This window comes from Dendrobates tinctorius, unplaced genomic scaffold (genome assembly GCF_039654945.1).
Source record: "Dendrobates tinctorius isolate UK_male_01 unplaced genomic scaffold, ASM3965494v1 ptg000292l, whole genome shotgun sequence".
NCBI lineage: Eukaryota > Metazoa > Chordata > Amphibia > Anura > Dendrobatidae > Dendrobates > Dendrobates tinctorius.
The window spans coordinates 4885427-4905381 of record NW_027361959.1 but is presented as its reverse complement, the minus strand read 5'-3'; the positions used below and the strand labels follow the sequence as shown (position 1 = coordinate 4905381).

At 43.8% G+C, this 19955-nt stretch overlaps 1 protein-coding gene across 2 annotated transcripts in view; it reads right to left on the bottom strand.

Moving 5' to 3' along the window:
- ZSWIM8 (zinc finger SWIM-type containing 8) overlaps positions 1–19955 on the bottom strand; it is a 158874-nt gene that overhangs the window by 31186 nt on the left and 107733 nt on the right. The window contains exons 14-17 of one of the 2 annotated variants that reach the window (XM_073560052.1): positions 15172–15270; positions 11127–11251; positions 9457–9604; positions 8105–8254 (exon numbers count right to left, since the gene is read on the bottom strand). In XM_073560052.1, coding sequence (XP_073416153.1) covers positions 8105–8254; positions 9457–9604; positions 11127–11251; positions 15172–15270 — 522 coding nt within the window. Of the gene's footprint in view, positions 1–8104; positions 8255–9369; positions 9605–11126; positions 11252–15171; positions 15271–19955 lie in introns of both variants that reach the window. The other variant, XM_073560051.1, reaches the window with a different exon arrangement.

The following is a 19955-nucleotide window of genomic DNA, read 5'->3' as shown; positions in this document are numbered from 1 at the left end:
CTCTGTCGGCTTCCGCCGGATACCACAACAAGTCATTGGGTAGATCTATGAGATCTGGCTCCCTTGGATCCAAAAGCACTGGGCCTGGGTTTCCAAGAGCAGTTAGGTCTGTATGAGACCTGGGAGCCTCTGTCTCCGCGTGGAGACGGACCTGATCCAGAAGAGAAGGTAGAGGAGGACCAACTGGAATTGTTGCGAAAAGATCGAAAGCGCGTCAGATGTTGGTTGCGAAACGGCCAAACAGCCTTTTGTTGAGGAAGGAATTTACTTTTTCCTCCGGTAGCATCAGAAATAAGCTGATCCAGTTTCTCTCCAAAAAGACGACCCGTTTGAAAGGGGAGTGAAGTCAACGATCTTTTAGATGTGGCATCCGCCCGCCAGTCGTGGAGCCATAGGGCTCTTCTAATGGAGATCGCATTAGCGGCAGTTTGGGCAGCGCAATTGGCGGCATCAAAAGAGGCGTCCACTACAAAGTCTGCTGCGTGAATTATCTGCCTGGCGACCGTGGTTGCCTCTGGAGGAAGATTGGTGCCCTGGAAGGAAGTAATCAGGACTTCTGCCCAAGCGGCCATTGCCTTAGTGACCCAAATTGCCGCAAAAGATGGAAAAAGCGCTGCTCCTGAAGCTTCAAAAACTGAACGGGCAAGGTAGTCAATCTGACGGGTTTCTGATTGAGGAACCCTCAGAAACAGATAGAAGCGTTTTTGAAGCAAGACGCGATACAGGTGGGTCCACCAGGGAGGACTGTAACCAATCCTTCATTAGGTCTGGATCAAAAGGGTATTTAGCCTCAGTAGACTATTGCCCTGTGGGGCGTGGCCTAGCGCTGATGTGAGCAGACGCTAGGCAAAGGAGCTCTGCCATCAGCTTTATGTAATATCCTTCATCAGGCCGCTTTAGCACTGATCTGGGCACATCTATCGGCACAGTAAGTGCTTAAGAGTCGGGAGGAGACGCCGGGAGTACAGAGAAGCGCTGAGATGGGAAGGAGGAGGCAGAAAGATATCGGGGAGGACGGCAGCGTGACTGCACAAGATGGCGCCGGGAAAGTGGAGGAGGCGCGGAGACAGTCTGAGAGCTATGATAAACGGTCACAAATCCTCCAGAAGTTGCAGCGCTTTGCAAGGGAGGAGGAGGGGGACACCGGAGAAGGTACTGTGCTGGAGGGGGAAGGGGTGAGCGATGAAGCCACAGGAGACGCTGATAACAGGAGAAGAGGGGGAGGGGAAGTCGCTGCCCCTGAATGTATGTCTGAGGAGGAAGACAGTGGAGCCGATGATGAGACCCCTGAGAGAGAGCCAACCCTGAAAGATGTCTTTATGGTGGTCGTTTTGCAAAAAGACACTGACTAGATTGAATAGCCGGGTTGATAAAGATCAAAGAAGAAATCACTGGCATTAAGGAGGCACTGAACAAGACAGATACTAGGATGGGTGCTGTGGAAGAGAGGGTGAGCACCACTGAGGATTCTGTAAACAAAATGCAGAGAACTCAGACCCAGCATGCTCAAAAGATATCAGAAGTGCACTTAAAACAGGACGATTTAGAAAATAGATCAAGGAGGAACAACCTTAGATTTGTGGGCTTTCCGGAAAAAGCAGAGGGCAGTGATCCCACCGACTTTATTGAGCAATGGATTTTATCCAAGATCGGCAGAGATACGCTCTCCAGGGTGTTCGCAGTGGAGAGAGCACACCGTGTCCCCCTACGTTGCCTTGTTATGGGGTAGTTCATGTACTGCAATACAATATAGTGACCACAGGAGCTCGGCTATATTTTATATTTTTAGGACATAATGAGTGGTGATGCAAAAATTCTAAGTTGGAACATACGGGGAGTGTCTGATCCAAATAAAAGAGCGGCAGTTATGGCAGAAATTAGGAGGCATAATCCAGCTATTACATGTTTATTGGAAACCCATTTGATTAAAGGAAAGGAAAACTGGTTGGAGGGGAAAAAATGGATCACTCGGGCCTATCACTCTACGTATTCAGCTTACGCAAGGGGAGTATCTGTACTGATACACTCTCATACTCATTATGAAGAAATTGATTCTTGCGTAGATAAGGACGGACAGTTTGTGTCTCTGCACTGTCGAATTTCTGGAATATGCATGATTGTGGTGGCCCTCTATATTCCACCCCCATATTCGAAAAAGAAACTGCAGGAGATTTTTGAGTGGATTGGAGGGAGAGGGGATTATCCAGTGCTAATATTAGGAGACGTTAATAATGTTATGAATGAGTTTTGGGACCGGGCGGGTAATGGGGGTAATTGCCCTAGGAAAAACAAGATGACTCCATTTGGGATATATGTTAGCGAAATGGATATGATAGACTTATGGAGAGTACGCAATGAGGGGAAGAAATGCTTTTCGTGTTATTCGACTTCGTATCACACTTTATCACGAATAGACTTAGCACTGGGTAATAGGGGCATGGACAGAATGGTTGGGACGGTGGAATACTTACAGAGACTTATCTCCGATCACAGGGCAGTTGTGGTTAGTCTGAGAGTGGGAATGGGGAAAGGGAAGAGAGCAGGGGGGACAATTCACCCGGAATGGCTCAAATGTTTAAACATGGGAACTATTAAAAATGATATTGTTGAGTTTTTTCAGTTAAACGAAGGTACTGCGGATCCACTTATTGTATGGGATACCATGAAAGCTTACTTGCGGGGATTATTCATACGAGATATCTCGAGACAGAAGACACGAACGAGGCAAGTGAATCAGGAGGCAGCAGATAGGCTTAGCAGGGCAGAGGAAGAGATGATAGTTAGACCCAATGCCGACACCCAAAACGCATTAAAAGAAGCACAAGAGGAAGTAAATAAGTTATACCTACAAGGGATAGATAAGAAAAGGGCATTCCAAAAAGCATTGTTCTATGAAGAGGGGGAAAAGGTGGGACATTTATAAGGCCGGTTTCATATTAGCGCATTTTCAGCGCGCGCACGGCCGGGGGTAGCTCCGCCCCCGAGCCGGCTCTCTGCCCGGCGTGCCCGCCCCTTCCTTGTAGCGCCGCCTCCTAGCGCACAGCGGCACCTGCGATCGGCGCACCCTATCTTTAGCATAGGGTGCGCCGATCGTGCGCAGGCCGTACGCTAGTTGCGCTTTGACCTGCGCTGCGCACTTTTGACGGTGCGCCGTGCGCGCCAAAATCGAACTTTTCGGATTTTGGCGCGCACGGCGCACCGTCATAAGTGCGCAGCGCAGGTCAAAGCGCAACTAGCGCACGACCTGCGCACGATCGGCGCACCCTATGCTAAAGATAGGGTGCGCCGATCGCAGGCGCCGCCGTCCGCTAGGAGGCGGCGCTACAGGCAAGGGGCGGGCACGCCGGGCAGAGAGCCGGATCGGGGGCGGAGCTACCCCCGGCCGTGCGTGCGCATAAAATGCGCTAATGTGAAACCGGCCTTATCAGTGATTACTGCAGCACAGAAAAAACCCTCACAAATATATGAAATTGTCACTAAAGATGGGGCAGTCCATAAGGATACCACCGGGATATTGGAGTGTTTTAAGGAATATTATGTTGAACTGTATACCTCGGAATTGAGGGCCTCGGATCTGGAGATGGATAGATATTTACAAGAGATAGAGCTACCTAAGTTAGATGATATTGATAAACAAAACTTGGAAGAATTATTTACTGTGGAAGAGGTAGAGAAGGCTATCCTATCATTAACAAATGACAGGTCACCTGGATCTGACGGGATCCCAGGAGAAGTGTACAAAGAATTAATAGAAATTGTAGCACCCAAACTTAAGCACGTACTTGAGGTGGCAGTAAAGAAAGGGGTATTGCCAGGATCTATGAGGGAGGCTGTAATCGTGGTGATTCCTAAGGAAGGGAAGGATGCCTCATCCGTAGAATCCTATAGACCAATCTCGTTATTGACATCAGATGTTAAAATACTAGCCAAAATGTTGGCGATAAGAATGTCTAGAGTTGTCCCCAAATTGATACATCCAGACCAATCAGGGTTCTTACAAAATAGATCCACCGCCATTAATCTGCGAAGACTTTTTTTGAATATTCAAATTCCAGCAGATAATAGGGGGGAAAGGGTGGTGGTCTCACTGGATGCACGAAAGGCATTTGATAGGGTAGAGTGGAAGTATTTATGGGCAGTACTGAAATGTATGGGATTTGGGCATAGATTTATCTCCTGGGTTAAGTTACTGTATGTAGACCCGAAAGGATATATTAGGATTAATGGGGAGACTTCGGAGGCATTTGGGTTGTTCAGAGGAACTCGTCAGGGATGTCCATTGTCACCGTTATTGTTTGCTGTAGCGATGGAACCGTTAGCGATAAAAATTCGTAACTCCAAAGAAATACAAGGCTTTAGATATGGGGAATTGGAGGAAAAGATCACCCTATACGCGGATGATATACTCATTTTCTTAAAAGACGGCGGAGAAGCACTGACTGAGGTCATGGGCCTTATAGGGAAATTTGGATACTTTTCCGGATTGAGAATTAATTGGGACAAGTCATGTATCATGGGGATTGATAGAGAGCTGGGAGATCAAGATGTGGGGGAGGTAGTTAGACACTTGAAAGTAGTTAAGGAATTTAAATACCTCGGAATATGGGTATCTATGCCTGTATCTAGATTTCTCGAACTAAACTTGGACCCATTACTAGTTAAATTTAAAGTTAAGATGACAGCGTGGTGTAAGCTAGTACTATCAATAGTGGGGAGGACAAATCTAATTAAAATGATTCTGATGCCTCAGTTGATGTACGTCCTCCATAATGCCCCGGTTTGGATTCCCAAGAAAAAATTTTACAAAATTAATACCATTTTTAGAGAATTGATTTGGGGGAAAAAACAAGCAAAAATTAAATTGGAAATACTGCAAAGGGGGAAGGAAGAGGGTGGGTTGGCAGCGCCAAATCCATGGATATACTTTGTGGCAACGCAGGGGCAGCACTTTAGGGGTTGGCGAGAGGAGGGGAACTTGAGCGTTATGGGGAGAGTTTTGGCCCAACTGACCAACAAGAGAACATTGGTACAGAGTCTAGAAGCAGGAAACTTTGGGAGATTAGGGAAGGACATGCCCACATTTGGACTAATGCACAAAATATGGCAACATATCAAAATTCTTAGAAGAGTTGAGGAATTGACGACATACACACCTATCTGGGATAATGTGAACCTTTCTGAACTATACAAACTGAAGGACTTTATTGATTGGGAGAGGAGAGGTTTGCAATATGTGTGGCAACTATTGGAGGGGTCTGAGATCAAGTCTTTTACTGTTTTGAAAGAAGAGTTTGGACTCCCATGTAGTGGGGAATTTCGATATTTTGGTCTCAGGCATGCATTTCAAGCGCAGAAACAGATAATGAATATGACGGTGCAGAGGGATGTGGTATTGGACTATGTGTGTGCGTCCGGGGGTACGAGAGGTGTTATATCTACCATCTATAGAGATTTATTATATTCTTACTTGACTGGGTTTCCTCTAACAGTAAAATCTAAATGGGAGAGAGAAGTGGGGGAAATAGTAGATGACACATGGGAGTCTATTTTAGAGTATATACCTAAACTCTCTTTGAATGAGCCAGGTAGGATATCGCAAATATATATTTTACATAGAACATATAAGACTCCAGAACTTATGAGGAAAATGGGCTTGAGGGATAATGCGGAGTGTCCAAGATGTGGGTATGAACCTGCGGGAATGCTCCATATGCTTTGGTCTTGTCCAAGACTTTCATTATACTGGGAGGAGGTTATAGGGCTTGTTGAGAAGATATACCGATGTGATATAGGAAGGGACCCAGTAACGTGTGTGTTGGGGTATGTGGAGGAGGTGTCGGTGGGGAATGCCTATAAGTCCATCATAGCAAAACTCATATATTGCCCGTAAGCTGATAGCTCAAAAATGGATCGATGCTGAACCCCCAACGACTGGGGAGTTTGTTATCCGTGTGAATAACGTAATCCGATTGGAGGAGAGAATTTATAGAAGGCGACATACGGAAGCTCACTTTGAAAAACTCTGGGCCATGTGATTACAGTGGAGACAATCACATTGAGAAAGTCTGTATTGCAGTTGGGAAGGGGGGGGAGGGAGGAGGTCGGGTTAGGTTATCTTTTCTTTTTATGACGGGGAGGAAATTGAATGTCGTGTATTCTTCTATATGCAATGGAGATGATTTGAAAGCTTTGCTTGAATGTAATTATAACGACATTTGAATATAATAAAAATCTTTGGTTTAAAAAAAAAAAAAGACTATTGCCCTGTGAACCGCTTATGTGGACGATCTCTATGTTTCTGGACAATTTCCTTAAAGTCCGGATGGCTGGTAAATAACCTGCGCACATGCTTGGTTTTCTTAAGTGAGATAGGATGTGCTGGAGCATTATCTTCATCCAACTTCAGAATCCTGTTGACCGATTCTATAAGAGAATCAAGCGACTTCTGATCAGTTGGGGGATTCTGAGGGGCTGATGTGTCAGATTCGAATTCAGAGTCATGCTCGCTGAGAACTCCAGGAGAGGGAGAGCGAGAGACAGGAGCCACAGATGCAGAGGCGCGAAAGGGACTAGGGGACGCATCATGGGTCCGCTTTATAGAAACCTGACCATCCCTTGACCGAGTACGGCCCCTGCTGGTGGATGGTTCCTCGGGGGGGGGGGACGCCTTCTGGCTTAAAGAGTCCTGGGTCAGAGACTCCACCAACCGTGACAGGGACGCAGCCCACTCAGGGGTACTAAACGCAGGAGGCCCGTCAGCAGCCGCGGCGAGGGGCGATTGAGCGCAGGTCGGGGCGCAGGCCAGGTTGCAGTCCGTGCATAACAGACTAATCTGTGCACTGGGTAGGGCAGACTTGCAAGTGGTACACACGGTAAAAATGCAGTGTGCTTTTTAGCTGCCCGCGTAGCCTCCTTAGATTGAGACATAGCGCTCCTGAAAGGGTTAACGGCAGAGTCTGCTGCAGCTGCAGGGAACGTGCTGGGAAGGGGTTAAGCTTTAATCTGAGGGCAGATGCAGCTTACCCGGTCCTATGCTGTGTCCCACCGGGAGGAATAGCGGTGGCCCTGCGGTGTCACCCGGTATCTGGCAGAATGCTCGCCTCACAGCTTCCAGAGCAGGCTGAGGTAAAAGGATATGGCCCCCCCGACATTATAATTGCGCATCTCGTCAGGGATGAGAGGCGCCAGGGCGAGGGGGCGGCGATAATAGCGCGGGCGACGCTATTCAAATTGTGCCCTAGTAGGCCGGAAAAGACGGGGGCTAAATTTCTGAGCCTACCCGCGGTTGGCGCCGATGGGCTGATGTAGCAGAGCTGGAGGAGTTCTTAAAGGTGCCATGCTCAATCTCCATATGATAGGGGGATGGAGAGCTATGGGGATGATTCAGGGCCTACGTAAGCGCTGTCCAGTCTTCTCCATTGCGCCTGCCCTCATATCTGTAAGCGCTGTCCATGGAATCCCGAACTCTGGTTTGTGAGGATCATCGCCAAAATTGCTAGAGGAATCAGCCCCAAATGTCGCAGGAAAGTGTACGGGGAGGTATACTCCGCGTGCTTGCCTGTTGTTGGTTCGGGGGAGAGCGGGCCATAGAAAGGAACAGTCGCCCCCTTCACTCCGTTAATTAAAAAATAAAAATTTACAGAAAAATCAAAAATAAAATAAAAACTGCTTGTGGTTTAATAAACGAATTTAAAAAAAAAAATAAATAAAAACGGTGGGGTCTGAAACCAGACCCAAGTGCCTCCTACAGACACTAAGCATGAACTGGAGATATCTCATCCAGCGAGAGGGTGTATACTGCAGGGAAGGAGTTAACTTTTTTTCTGGTTTACTTAGTGTCCTCCTAGTGGCAAGCAGCATAACACCCACTGTCTGTGTCCCCCAATGAGGCGTAGGAGAAAATTGCTTCTTATACACAACACTACTTTATACTGTATTACCCAGTGGCCCAAGCTTACTTCAGTCTCATAAAAATATATGAGACGGATTTCAAAGTGGTCTGATGTCTTTACAGGCATCCATTACGCTTCTAGAGGCTTTATTGTAACTATAAGCATCCATAATTCAATGTAGTAGACGTCATGGCTGTCCGAGCGTCAATTACCTGTGTGCTTTTTTTTCTGACGCACTGGTGAACCCCAACATCTCCCATTATATCCTCCTCGGTTTCCCAAGGCAAGGCGGCTTGGAACTTTTCCTTCCTGTTTGTATACTTGTGCTTCCACTGGTTCGCTGCTGGATTTCTGGGAGCCATCTGCAACACAACCATACAACACTGTTAACACAGGTAATGTGTAAAGTCCACTCACAAAATACTTAAAAGGGATTCTGTAAGCACAGAATGACTGTTCAAACCAAGTCCTGTTAGCCTGTGCTTGACGGTGGGGCCAACCATTAATTTACACCTTCCCACCAGCTTGTTGTCCTTCTGTCTCCACCATTTCCCTCTTCTTTGTGTGACAGCTCTGGCTTCATAGCGCCAGAGAAGGGAGGAGATAGATGGAAACCAAGCAGATGGGTGTATATAAGTGATTGGCCTCACCATGGGGCACTAAGTGCCTGTACTAAGTTTGATCATTCTGAGCTGACAGAGTTCATGTAAAGTGGTTGTCTGGAGAAAAGAAGTTATCACCTATACACAAGACAGGTGACACCTTACTGATCGGTGAGGGTCTGACAGATGAAACCTGCATCAGTCGCCAGGGAATATTTATCCCTGTTACAAAATGGAGTCACAGTTCGGGCACTTATCCAACTCTCCATTCATTCTCTACAGGGATGCCAGAAGTTCACTGCTGCATCATAACGAAAGAATAGAGCGATGGTCAGGCATGTGTACTCTCACTCTGTTTTAGGCAGGATAGAAGTGTGCCCTTCTGCCATTTGGTGCAAGTCCCACGGGTCAAATTACAATCTATAAGGGATCTCCTATCCTGTGGATAGGTGATAGCTTGTTTTTAGTGGACAATCCCTTTAACAGTGCTACTCCAATTACTAAGGAACACTTGCAACGGAGTCTCGGTACTACTGGTTCTCCAAGCAATGCGGAAGATGCCAAGCTGGAGTAGAGAAACTTATGGGCCCAGCAATGCTCTCTGGTAATAAGTAATCTAACGAGCTCAGTATTTCTTTAAAAAAAGCTGCTTTTTGTACACCGATTCTTGTGATTGCGACATGAAAAATAATTAGAATTCCAGTCTGATTGCGCTACTGAGCCTTTGTGATCACTGATTCTGGACAAAATAGGTTGGACGTTCTGGTAGGAAAATCAAAAACCACCATAAATATGTAACTGAAACACCAGTATCATTAACATCTTTGAAATTACAATGGGCAGGAAAAACAAAAACAGCACGGTGAGTAAGGTACCCTGCACGTTCTTCTCTGAGAAGTTTTCAGCGATCCCTCCATGGACTGCAGTGGTCACACCTGGCTGCTGGTGAGTGGCTGTGCTACCTGATATTAGAATGGATGTTGTGGACTGGGACGCATGCTTTGAAGGAGATTTTTGACTGGCTGCTGTTGGTTTACTGGAAGAATAGAAGGAGCTCAGAGTCTGAGGTTTGTGAGTTTGACTTTCTCGATCCAAGAGCTTATCCAATATCTGGAAATTGGGGGAGGAATACAGAAGAAATGTGTTAAGGTGAATCACAAGAATACATGCTTCAATGGCATATTGCAAGGATAGGTCATCACGTACTGATTCATGGTGGTCTCACCTCTACCCCCACCAATGACTATAATGCATCAGACATATCGTACAGCAACCCAGCAGTCCTATTGTATTTGCCCCAGGTGCCTCCCTGTGCGGTGGCTCGAGGAGTCTGAGCCTCTTTAACTTAAGTTCCCACTATGAGTTTTTGATGCTGCGCAAAAAATGCAGCATCTTCTAGTTCCAGGAAAGTGGTGAATAAGATATGTAGAAATCTCCTGCTCACTTTTTTTTGTACACAGTGTAAACTGATCTGTAGCGCATTTTTTTAAATCCCTAACATGTCAATTCCTCTAGTGAGAAATATGGGTTTTATTAGCAGATATTCTTCATAGCCACGCAAACCTCAATGTGGTCTTTAACCTTAAGGCCGGTTTCACACGCCCGTTTATTTCTAGTACAGGAAATATTGGTACAGGAGATATCAGTGTCAGTGTGTGTAATACGTGTAGCACACGTGTGGCAACCGTGTGCCGATCGTGTGCTGCATCAGCTGCCGGGGAAGAAGCGCTACAGTAAGCGCTGTTCCTCGGCGGGTGCTGAAGACGCTCTTATCATTCTTCAGCACCTGCTGCCAGGGAACAGCGCTTAATGTAGCACTTCTTCCCTGATGCATGTCACACGGATTACATCAATGTGTGTTCTCCGTGTGCGGGATGTTTTTCTGTCCGTGCTGACAGTAAAAAAAGGACATGTCAACGTATGGGGCACACAGACACACGGACCATGGAAACACACTGACATGCGCACAGACCCATTCATTTGAATGGGTCTACGTGAGTACGTGTCTCCGGTACGCGTGAAAACTTTCACCACACGTACCGGAGACACGGATGTGTGAAAGAGGCCTAAAGGTGCAGCAACCAGTGCCTAACGGATACTGCGTCAGCAAGGGGAGAGACCCTGACACGCTACAACACCCATGCTGTAAGGCAAAGCAACCACGGCTCCAGGTCACACCATCCTGCAGACACAGCACCACAGGCCACACGTGTGTTTCTACCGGTAATGGACTAAAATCACACGTAATCCACACATGACTTTATCAATAAACTTTTAACAATATAAAATATCAGGAAGTTGTCAAAAAACAGAGCAGTTTTATTTAGAGCAAGACATATTAGAAAAAAAAGCGTAGTTGAAAAGTGTGATAAATATGGAAGTGTAAAAAAAAAAGCACACAAAAAGCAATGAAAAAAATGCAAATAATAGGTGCAGAAAATCTGCAACATCAAAAACGCATCGTGGGCACGTGGCCGCATTCCCCATTATTCTGCATGCACCATGTCATTATAAGAGAGACTGTATAGCGGCTTTCTAGTGGAACAGTTCCCATTTCCCAAACCAGATAGTAAGTGGCACAGAGAATGTCAAGTATTGAATGTAGCGCTGTTGGCGTCAGTTTTTTCAGTACCTTTTTCAGCTTGGATTGATCATCTTTATAGGTGATCATTAGAGCTAGCGCCAAATCACCCTTCTCTCTTCTTGTTCCCTCACAAAGCAAAGGATGCTCTGCTTCACTGACTGTTGTCTTCATGCCTGGGCAAATGAGTCAGAACAAAAGCAATTACAACGTTTACACCGATATATACTACAGGAAGTACAAAAGGGACAAACTCATTTTGAAACGGATAATATTCTCTGTGATATGTGCCATCTGCTAAATGTATACAGACAGAACAAAAACTCATTACATCAACAGCCTGGACAACTTTCCTATCTATGGTGTCAGTGGTACATTAAAAATGGAAGTGAGACATCTCCCGTTAGAGTAAATAGGGAGAAACACAAGTCAGACTACTGTACAACTTTGGCATTTTTTTTCCATTCATTCAAGTGATTTATGTCTCTATTAATCTTTTCTCACATCCTAACCTCCTCTCTATAAAATGAATATTTCATTTTCTTGTTTGTGCTGCTAATATTAGTGTCCTAAAGAGATTAAAGAGATCTTATAGTAGCCTTAGCTTGCCCATACATGCATTGATTGTGTGCCACATCACAAAATTGCCGTCATCTCCCATCACGGCCATGATCACATGTTCAGGGATTCCACACCTATGCACTATTGCTGAATACTTTCCCTCCACGATGAGCTCTGCCTTGATGGGTGCACGCTCATTAAAAACATCAATACAATTTAAAAAAAGTCTGAGTCAGTCAATTGCTGCTAATGTTCATGTGCGCAACAGGAAGAAGACGTTCAATAACATGCCTAGTTGCTGATATGAAAATTGCACGGTTTTTGGCTTTGTTTTTTTTTACATATAGTTGGATGAAAAATAAAAAATATAAAAATCAAACCTTTAAAAAAAAATACATTTAATATTAAAACATGTAAACAACACCCTTTAAAAGTTGGATGGAGAAGTATGGTATTACATATAGTGTTTTGTTTAATGAATGAGTATCCTAATAGCAGAAGAAATTTTTGAACCCCTCTCCAAAATCTTTGAAAATTCTTGGAGAACAGGAGAAGTCCCAGAAGACTGGAGAAGAGCAAATGTTGTTCCTATCTTCAAAAAGGGGAAGAAGTTGGACCCAGCGAACTATAGGCCGGTGAGTCTGACCTCTATACCAGGAAAGATCTTTGAACAAATTATTAAACAACATGTATGTCAGTACCTGGATAAGAATGAAGTGATTAAACAGAGTCAGCATGGGTTTGTAACTAATAAGTCATGTCAGACTAACTTAATTTCCTTCTATGACGGAATCACTGATTGGGTGGATCAAGGAAATGCTGTAGATATAGTATATCTTGACTTCAGCAAAGCATTTGACAAAGTCTCTCATACCATCCTTATTGAAAAAATGACTAAGTATGGAATGGACAAGGCAACTGTTAAGTGGATTCATAACTGGCTTAGTGATCGGACCCAAAGAGTGGTCGTAAATGGCTGCACATCCAGTTGGAAGAATGTCTCAAGTGGGGTACCACAGGGCTCTGTCCTGGGCCCTGTATTGTTCAACATCTTTATCAACGATTTAGATGAAGGAATTGAGGGTAAACTGATTAAATTTGCTGATGACACAAAGCTAGGAGGGATAGCCAATACTAGAGAAGAGAGAGAGAGGATTCAAAAAGATATATATAAACTGGAGCAGTGGGCAAGAATGGTTTTTAACAGGGAAAAATGCAAAGTACTACATCTGGGCAATAAAAATGAAAAAAAGCATATACAGAATGGGAGGAATAGGGCTAAGCAACAGCACATGTGAAAAACACTTGGGTATACTAATAGATCACAGACTGAATATGAGTCAACAGATGCAGCAGCAAAAAAAGGCAAATGCAATTCTAGGATGTATTAACAGAAGCATACAGTCTAGATCACGTGACGTCATTATTGCCCTCTACTCCTCTTTGGTCAGACCTCATCTGGAATACTGTGTCCAGTTTTGGGCGCCACATTTTAAAAAAGACATCAACAAACTGGAGCAAGTTCAGAAAAGAGCGACCAGAATGGTGACCGGTCTGCAAACCGTGTCTTATGAGGAAAGGCTGCATGAGTTGCAGAAGAGAAGACTGAGAGGAGACTTAATAACTGTATACAAATATCTAAAGCGCTGTCACATTGTAGAAGGATCATCTTTATTCTCATTTGCACAAGGAAAGACTAGAAGCAATGGGATGAAACTGAATGGGAGGAGACACAGATTAGATATTAGAAAAAACTTTTTGACAGTTAGAGTGATCAATGAGTGGAACAGACTGCCACGAGAAGTGGTGAGTTCTCTCCTTCAATGGAAGTCTTCAAACAGAGGCTGGACAGACATCTGTCTAGGATGATTTAGCGATTCCTGCTTTGCGCAGGGGGTTGGACCAGATGGCCCAGGAGGTCCCTTCCAACTCTACGATTCTATGATTTAATACATGGACAATCCTGGAGTTGTTGACAACTATTTTGTGATGACACATTCCTTTAAATGCAGAGAAAATGTATGGTTAACAGCAACTTGCAAATCTACTGAGCAGAGGTCTCAGAAGAAAAACCCACAACAATAAGCTGACTGCAGCCCAGCTTCATTTCAAAAAGTTGTCCTCTTTAGGAAAAGTGCAGACCCCATGAGATCTCTTTGCAGTGGATCTTACAGCAATGGGAATGCTGCAGATAATTTTTCTAATTTCTACTATATACATACACATTACACACACATATCACTGAATTAAATATTCCAGCTGCAAAGCTTTATTTGTTACCTACTGGAATGTGTTGAGAACAATAAAATGTAAAAATGATCAATGTAAATTAAAATTAATATCCCATTGAGGTCTGGATTTGGAATGATACGCAAATCAAAGTGGAAAATAAAATTACAAGCTTCGGTGGAAAAGCCTTAAGACAGTAAAATGATGCTTAGTAGTGTAAATTCTCTCACCCCTAGAGGTACTGTACCGAAGCATGAGACATTTTCTACAACCCATAGAAGTTTCTCAGGTAGTGCATCTCATCCAGGATGGCACATCAATAGCTGTGCTTGTCAGCACAGTGTTCAAAGCATGGAGCAGATACCAGGAGACAAGCCAGTACACCAGGATATGTGTAGTGGGTCATAGGAGGGCAACAACCCAACAGCAGATCCGCTACCTCCGCCTTTGTGCAAGATGGAACAGGAGGAGCAGTGTTGGATCTCCACAAAATGACCTCCAGCAGGCCACTAACATCCATGTGTCTGCACAAACTATCAGAAACAGACTCCATGAGGGTGGTATGAGGGCCCGACATCCACAAGTGGGTGTTGTGCTTACATCCCAACACCATGCAGGGCGACTTTGCCAGAAAACACAAAGATTGGCAGATTCGCCATTGGCACCCTGTGCTTTTCACAGGTGAGAGCAGGTTCACACTGAGCAGGTGAAAGGTGTGACAGACGTCGTGGATACCGTTCTTCTGCCTGCAGCATGACTGGTTTGGCAGTGGGTCAGTAATGGTGTGGTGAGGCATCTCTTCCATGTGCTAGCCAGAGGTACCCTGACTACCATTAGGTGTACTTATCATGAAAGAGACACATGTGCATAGACATCAAAAACAATGGGAAGAATCCCTATTTTTATAAAAATGGATTCTTTTCTCAGAACATAGCTTAGTACGTGCTTTAAAAGAGTTTACCAACGCCAACCAATAAATATTAATAAAGCGTGCCCCATAAATGTAGCAGCCATTAGCTGGAACTAATCATTTCCATACCACGGACATAGCAATTATAGTTAATGATGGTTGTTATAGTTTGGATCGTTAGCAATAACAGTTACATCTGTGGACAGCCGCCATAATACTGCTGCTTTTATATGCAAAAACGAACCTATTATGTGCATGTATACAGTTCTATAAGTGCATACTTGTTTTATAATTCAGGCACAAAACCGCTGGGTTGTATTATACACAAATGTGGGGAGAGAATCAAACAGCAAAACGAACAATTACATCTATGAGGCCATGACATAAATTACATACCAAGCGCAGCAACAGCTGCCTCGAAGCCCAGCTCCTCGTCCCCAGGCATCTCATTGTTACGGTTACGACTTGGAGGACGGGATCCAGTTGGGGATACCACTGCAAGACAAATAGTCACAATCACACAGCTGCAGTGTAGCGTAGGCAGAGCACCGACACTGCACGTAGCATGCACTTCCTCCCTTTCTATACTTCAGTGTAATCATATGAATATCTTTATCCAGAGAGATTTGTTATGGCAGTCATACCGTTCTTATCCTAAATGCCAAGTATTTCTGACATTACATTTCATTCTCAAGTATTGCTTATTTTATTACTTTACTTTACATTTCCATTGTTTTTAAGCCCAGAGAAAAAAAACTTGTTTCTGCAATACCAACAGTGTTTCGATTTGTGCATATGTACTGTACATTAGAGGTAGAAAAGTGAACTAAATCAAAAACTTTAGATTTTTTTGTAAAATGTTTTCCCACAACAGCTCAAAAGGCATCAAGAAGAGTAATGCATTCCATAGATAGAATGAGACAATGTGAACTACAGTAATAGCTAAAAGTTTGGAGACTGACACATTTTGGTTTTCAAAAGCTTGCCATTCCTGCTTTTATAGTGGCAATTTACATGATCTCTAAATTGTTATGAAGAGTGACCAGATGAATTGCAAATGTTAATCAATTATTGGATCATCAAGCACTTCAAAGAGAGAAGTAGAGAAGTTCAATTGCTATGAAGAAAACTTCAAGGTCCCTAAGTTCCAGTAAAGTCTAAAGAGGATTCAGCTACTGAATTGGTTCAACATCAATGCAGAGCTTGCTCAGGAATAGGAGCAGGCAGCTATCAGTGCATCTGCACGCTGAAAGAGGTGAAAGCTTTCGAGGCTGGCTTGATATCAAGAAGGGCAGCAAAGAAGTCAATATTCTTCAGAAAAAACATTGATGGACAACTGACATTCTGCAGAAAGTACAAGGATTGGACTGCAGAGGTCTGGGCTGAAGTTATTTTCTCTGATGAAGTCCCCCCCGTTTATGACAACTGGAAGAATGATTGTCCAGAGAAGAAAAGTTGAGTGCCATCATCAGTCCTGTTTCATACCAACAGTGAAGCATCCTGAGATGATTCTTGTGTGGGGGCTTTTCATTGATGGGGTCACTCACAATTTTGCCAAAGACCACTGCCATTAATAATGAATGGGATCTAAACCTCCTCCAATAGCAATGTGTCCCATCTGTCCAGGAACAATTTGGTGATGGAGCACCACGTTCAAAAGGCAAGTGGATCAGTTACAAAAAAAAATTGAACTTTTGGGACCGGGGTCATGAAACTCACCGGATCCCTATTCCAGTGGAAACCTGTGGTCATTTGTCAAAAAGTGGATGGACAAACAAAAATACAGAAAATGTGACAACCTCCGAGAATTGATTAGACAAGAATGGGTTGTCATCAGGCAGGATTTGAACCAGAAGCTGATGTACAGGTGCCAAGAAGAATTGCAGAAGTCTTTAAACATAAAAGACAACCCTGTATATATCAAGTCTTTGCACATAAAGGTTTAAAATCTTATGACATTTTTATAATTGTACTTCAGCTATCATAGAAACCTCTGAGTAAAATGTAATAACACTGAAGCAACAAACTTTGTGACTATCAAAATATGTGTCAGTCTCAGAACTTGGCCACGACTGCTTCTTCAGAGCCCCCAGTGAAGCACTTAAGGTTTTTTTATGTGTTGGTTGAATTAGGAAATAGAGCAGTGATTGTATAACCTGACTGTAATGGAAAATGATTCTCGAGTCTAACCCCCATTGTCAGCAAAGAGTAAGCATGAACTACCCAGTCTGGCTGCAGTGAGCAACCAAATAAATGGTCAGTGGCCAGCAAGTCAATTTTGACCCTGTGTAATAACATTTATTTTCAGGAATCCTAAACACCTAGGATGTTGGGAAGATCAAGAGTCTTATGAGGAACACATCCCCAACGGACATTGCAGAAGTGCAGTTGTGTTTTCACAATTTACAACCTTTACTTTTAAAAGTTTAACAACGCCGTGGTGTCTGCTTCATAAACTGACATGAAGCAGAAAAGGCATCCACAACGCCGCCGCTATAATTTAATACACAATGAATTTGCCACATGTAATTCCGCAGTGAAAAAATGTTTTACGTGTACAACGTGACTATTCCGGAAGGTATTATAGCATCTATAGCTCTACGCAAATTGTGTCTTTAACATCAAATTGTAAATGTGCAATGACTTTCCTCTATAAAATCATTGATAATACTCGATATGATCGTACTGGTCTTTGCTAAGTGGCTAATAGTGTGTAAATGATGCTGCAAATATTGTGACATATTGAATCTGCGTTAGATGAAAACAAAGCTGCATAAACGTTCAACCAAACTAGAACTCCAGTTCGGTACATAGTCTGGTATGCCCTCTTGTGGACACGGTGGTTAACACTATAGTCTTAAATGGCTATTTCATGTAGAACATGTACCGTATATTTCAGTAAAAAAAATACATGAAACTTGTGCTAAACCCACAAATTATACATTTTAGTGAAAGGAACCAGGAGTCTGCGGATAGATCCACTGGTTGCTGGCAAAGATTTTATTTCCCTGCAACATTATACCTTAACAAAACAAAACAAACATTGGAGACAAATTGGGCCATCAATGAAAATTTAACAATTTCTGTGAAATGCATTAAAAATCCATGTAATTAAAGGGAACCTGTCAGCAGTTTTGGCAGATATAAGATGCAGCCATCACCTTTCAAGGCTTATACACAGCATTCTATAATGATGTATATAAGCCCCCAACCCGACCTGGAAGAACTGAAAAATAACTTGCTATACTCACCTGCGAGGCAGTCCGGTCCGATGGGTGTCGTTGGTCTTGGTCCGGTGCCTCCCATCTTCTTATGATCACTGCCCTCCTGCTTGCTTCTAGTGGATGACGCGAGCCTGCATCATCCACACAGGCTCCCCGGAATCACTCCCATGCGCAGGCATACTTATCTCCCCTGTTGAGGACAGAGCAAAGAACTGCAGTGCGCAGGCGCGCTGGGCCTCTTTGACCTATCCCGCTGCCTGCGCACTGCAGTACTTTGCTCTGCCCTCAACAGGGGACATAAGTACACCTGTGCAGGAGAACAATGCCGGGAGCCTTTGTGGATGATTCAGGGTCGTGTCATCCACAAGAAAAAGCAGGAGGGCGGCGATCATAAGAAGATGGGAAGCACCGGACCAAGACCTGCGACACCCCTTGGACCGGACCGCCCCTCAGGTAAGTATAATAAAACTTATTTTTCAGTTCTTCCAAGTCAGCTTGGGGGCTTATATACAACATTATAGAATGCTGTGTATAAGCCCTGAAAGGTGATGGCTGCATCTCATATCGGCCAAAACTGCTGACAGGATCCCTTTAAACATCGAGATCCAAATTAATAAAGAAGTCATAACATACATTTGAATACTAAACAGCATGGGCATTTACACTGTGCAATGCTCACTGTAACATGCTCACCAGTGGGCGATCGTTTAACACAATGATCTCTCATCACGACTTGTGCTGATATTGCTCTCCACAGGAAGATGTGCCGCCTAGGATAACGGTCTTTTGGACAAACCAAAAGATCACTTCACCCAACAAGTGAGAATTCACAATAATCACGCAGTGTAAATCTACTTTGAGCATTTAATGGTTATTTCTTAACTGTCATGCCCAAAAGTGTTGGCACCCTTGAAAATGTTCCAGAAAATGAAGTATTTCTCTCAGAAAATTATTACAATCACACGTTTTGTTATACACACGCTTATTAACACACACAAAAAAAAACAAAAGGGAAAAAAAATAAACTGGACACAATTTCACACAAAACCCCAAAAATTGGCTGGACAAAATTGTTGGCACCCTTAATATTTGGTTGCACAACCTTTCAAATAAATAACTGCATCAATCGCTTCCTATAACAATCAACAAGCGTCGTACTAGGGATGAGCAACGGAGCTCGGATAAGGTGTTATCCGAGCACGCTTGGGTGTTAAACAAGTGTCATCGGTGTGCTCGAAGAATATGTTTGACTCTCCATGGCTGCATGTCTCACGGCTATTTGACAGCCGCAATACATGCAGGGATTGCCTGGCAAACAGGCAAGTAGCCATGGAGACTCCAATTAGTTATTAAGGCAAGTGGGAGAAATTCTGTTATCACCCGAGCATGTTCTGATAACTTATCTGAGCACGTTCACTCATCACTACTTCTTACACATCTTAAATGAAATTTTGGACCACTTTTTTTGAAAAACTGCTCTAGGTCTCCCATATTTGAAGGGCGCCTTCTCCCAGCAGCAATCTTAAGATCTCTCCACCACTGTTCGATGGGATTTAGATCCGGACTCATTCCCTCTTCACAACTCTCCAGTGCTTTGTTTCCATCCACTTCTAGGTGCTTCTTGAAGTATGTTCTACTGGAAGACCCATGACGCAAACCCAGCTTTCTGACACTGGGCACTACATTGCTCCCCAAAATCCTTTGGTAATCTCCAGATTTCATGATGCCTTGTACACAGTCAAAGGCTTTGAGAAAGGACCCCTTGAGTGCTTGAAACGTGTTGCCACATACGTTTGTGTGTACTATTTCCTGCCATTATTTTTTAAGATTTTGAACAATAAAAGTATGGACTTTTAAGAAGCTGGCACAACTTTTCCTTTTTCCCCCCACACAATAAACGCACACAGTGCCAGGGGCAGCAAAACAATGACAATACATCTTTGTAACCCCACTATA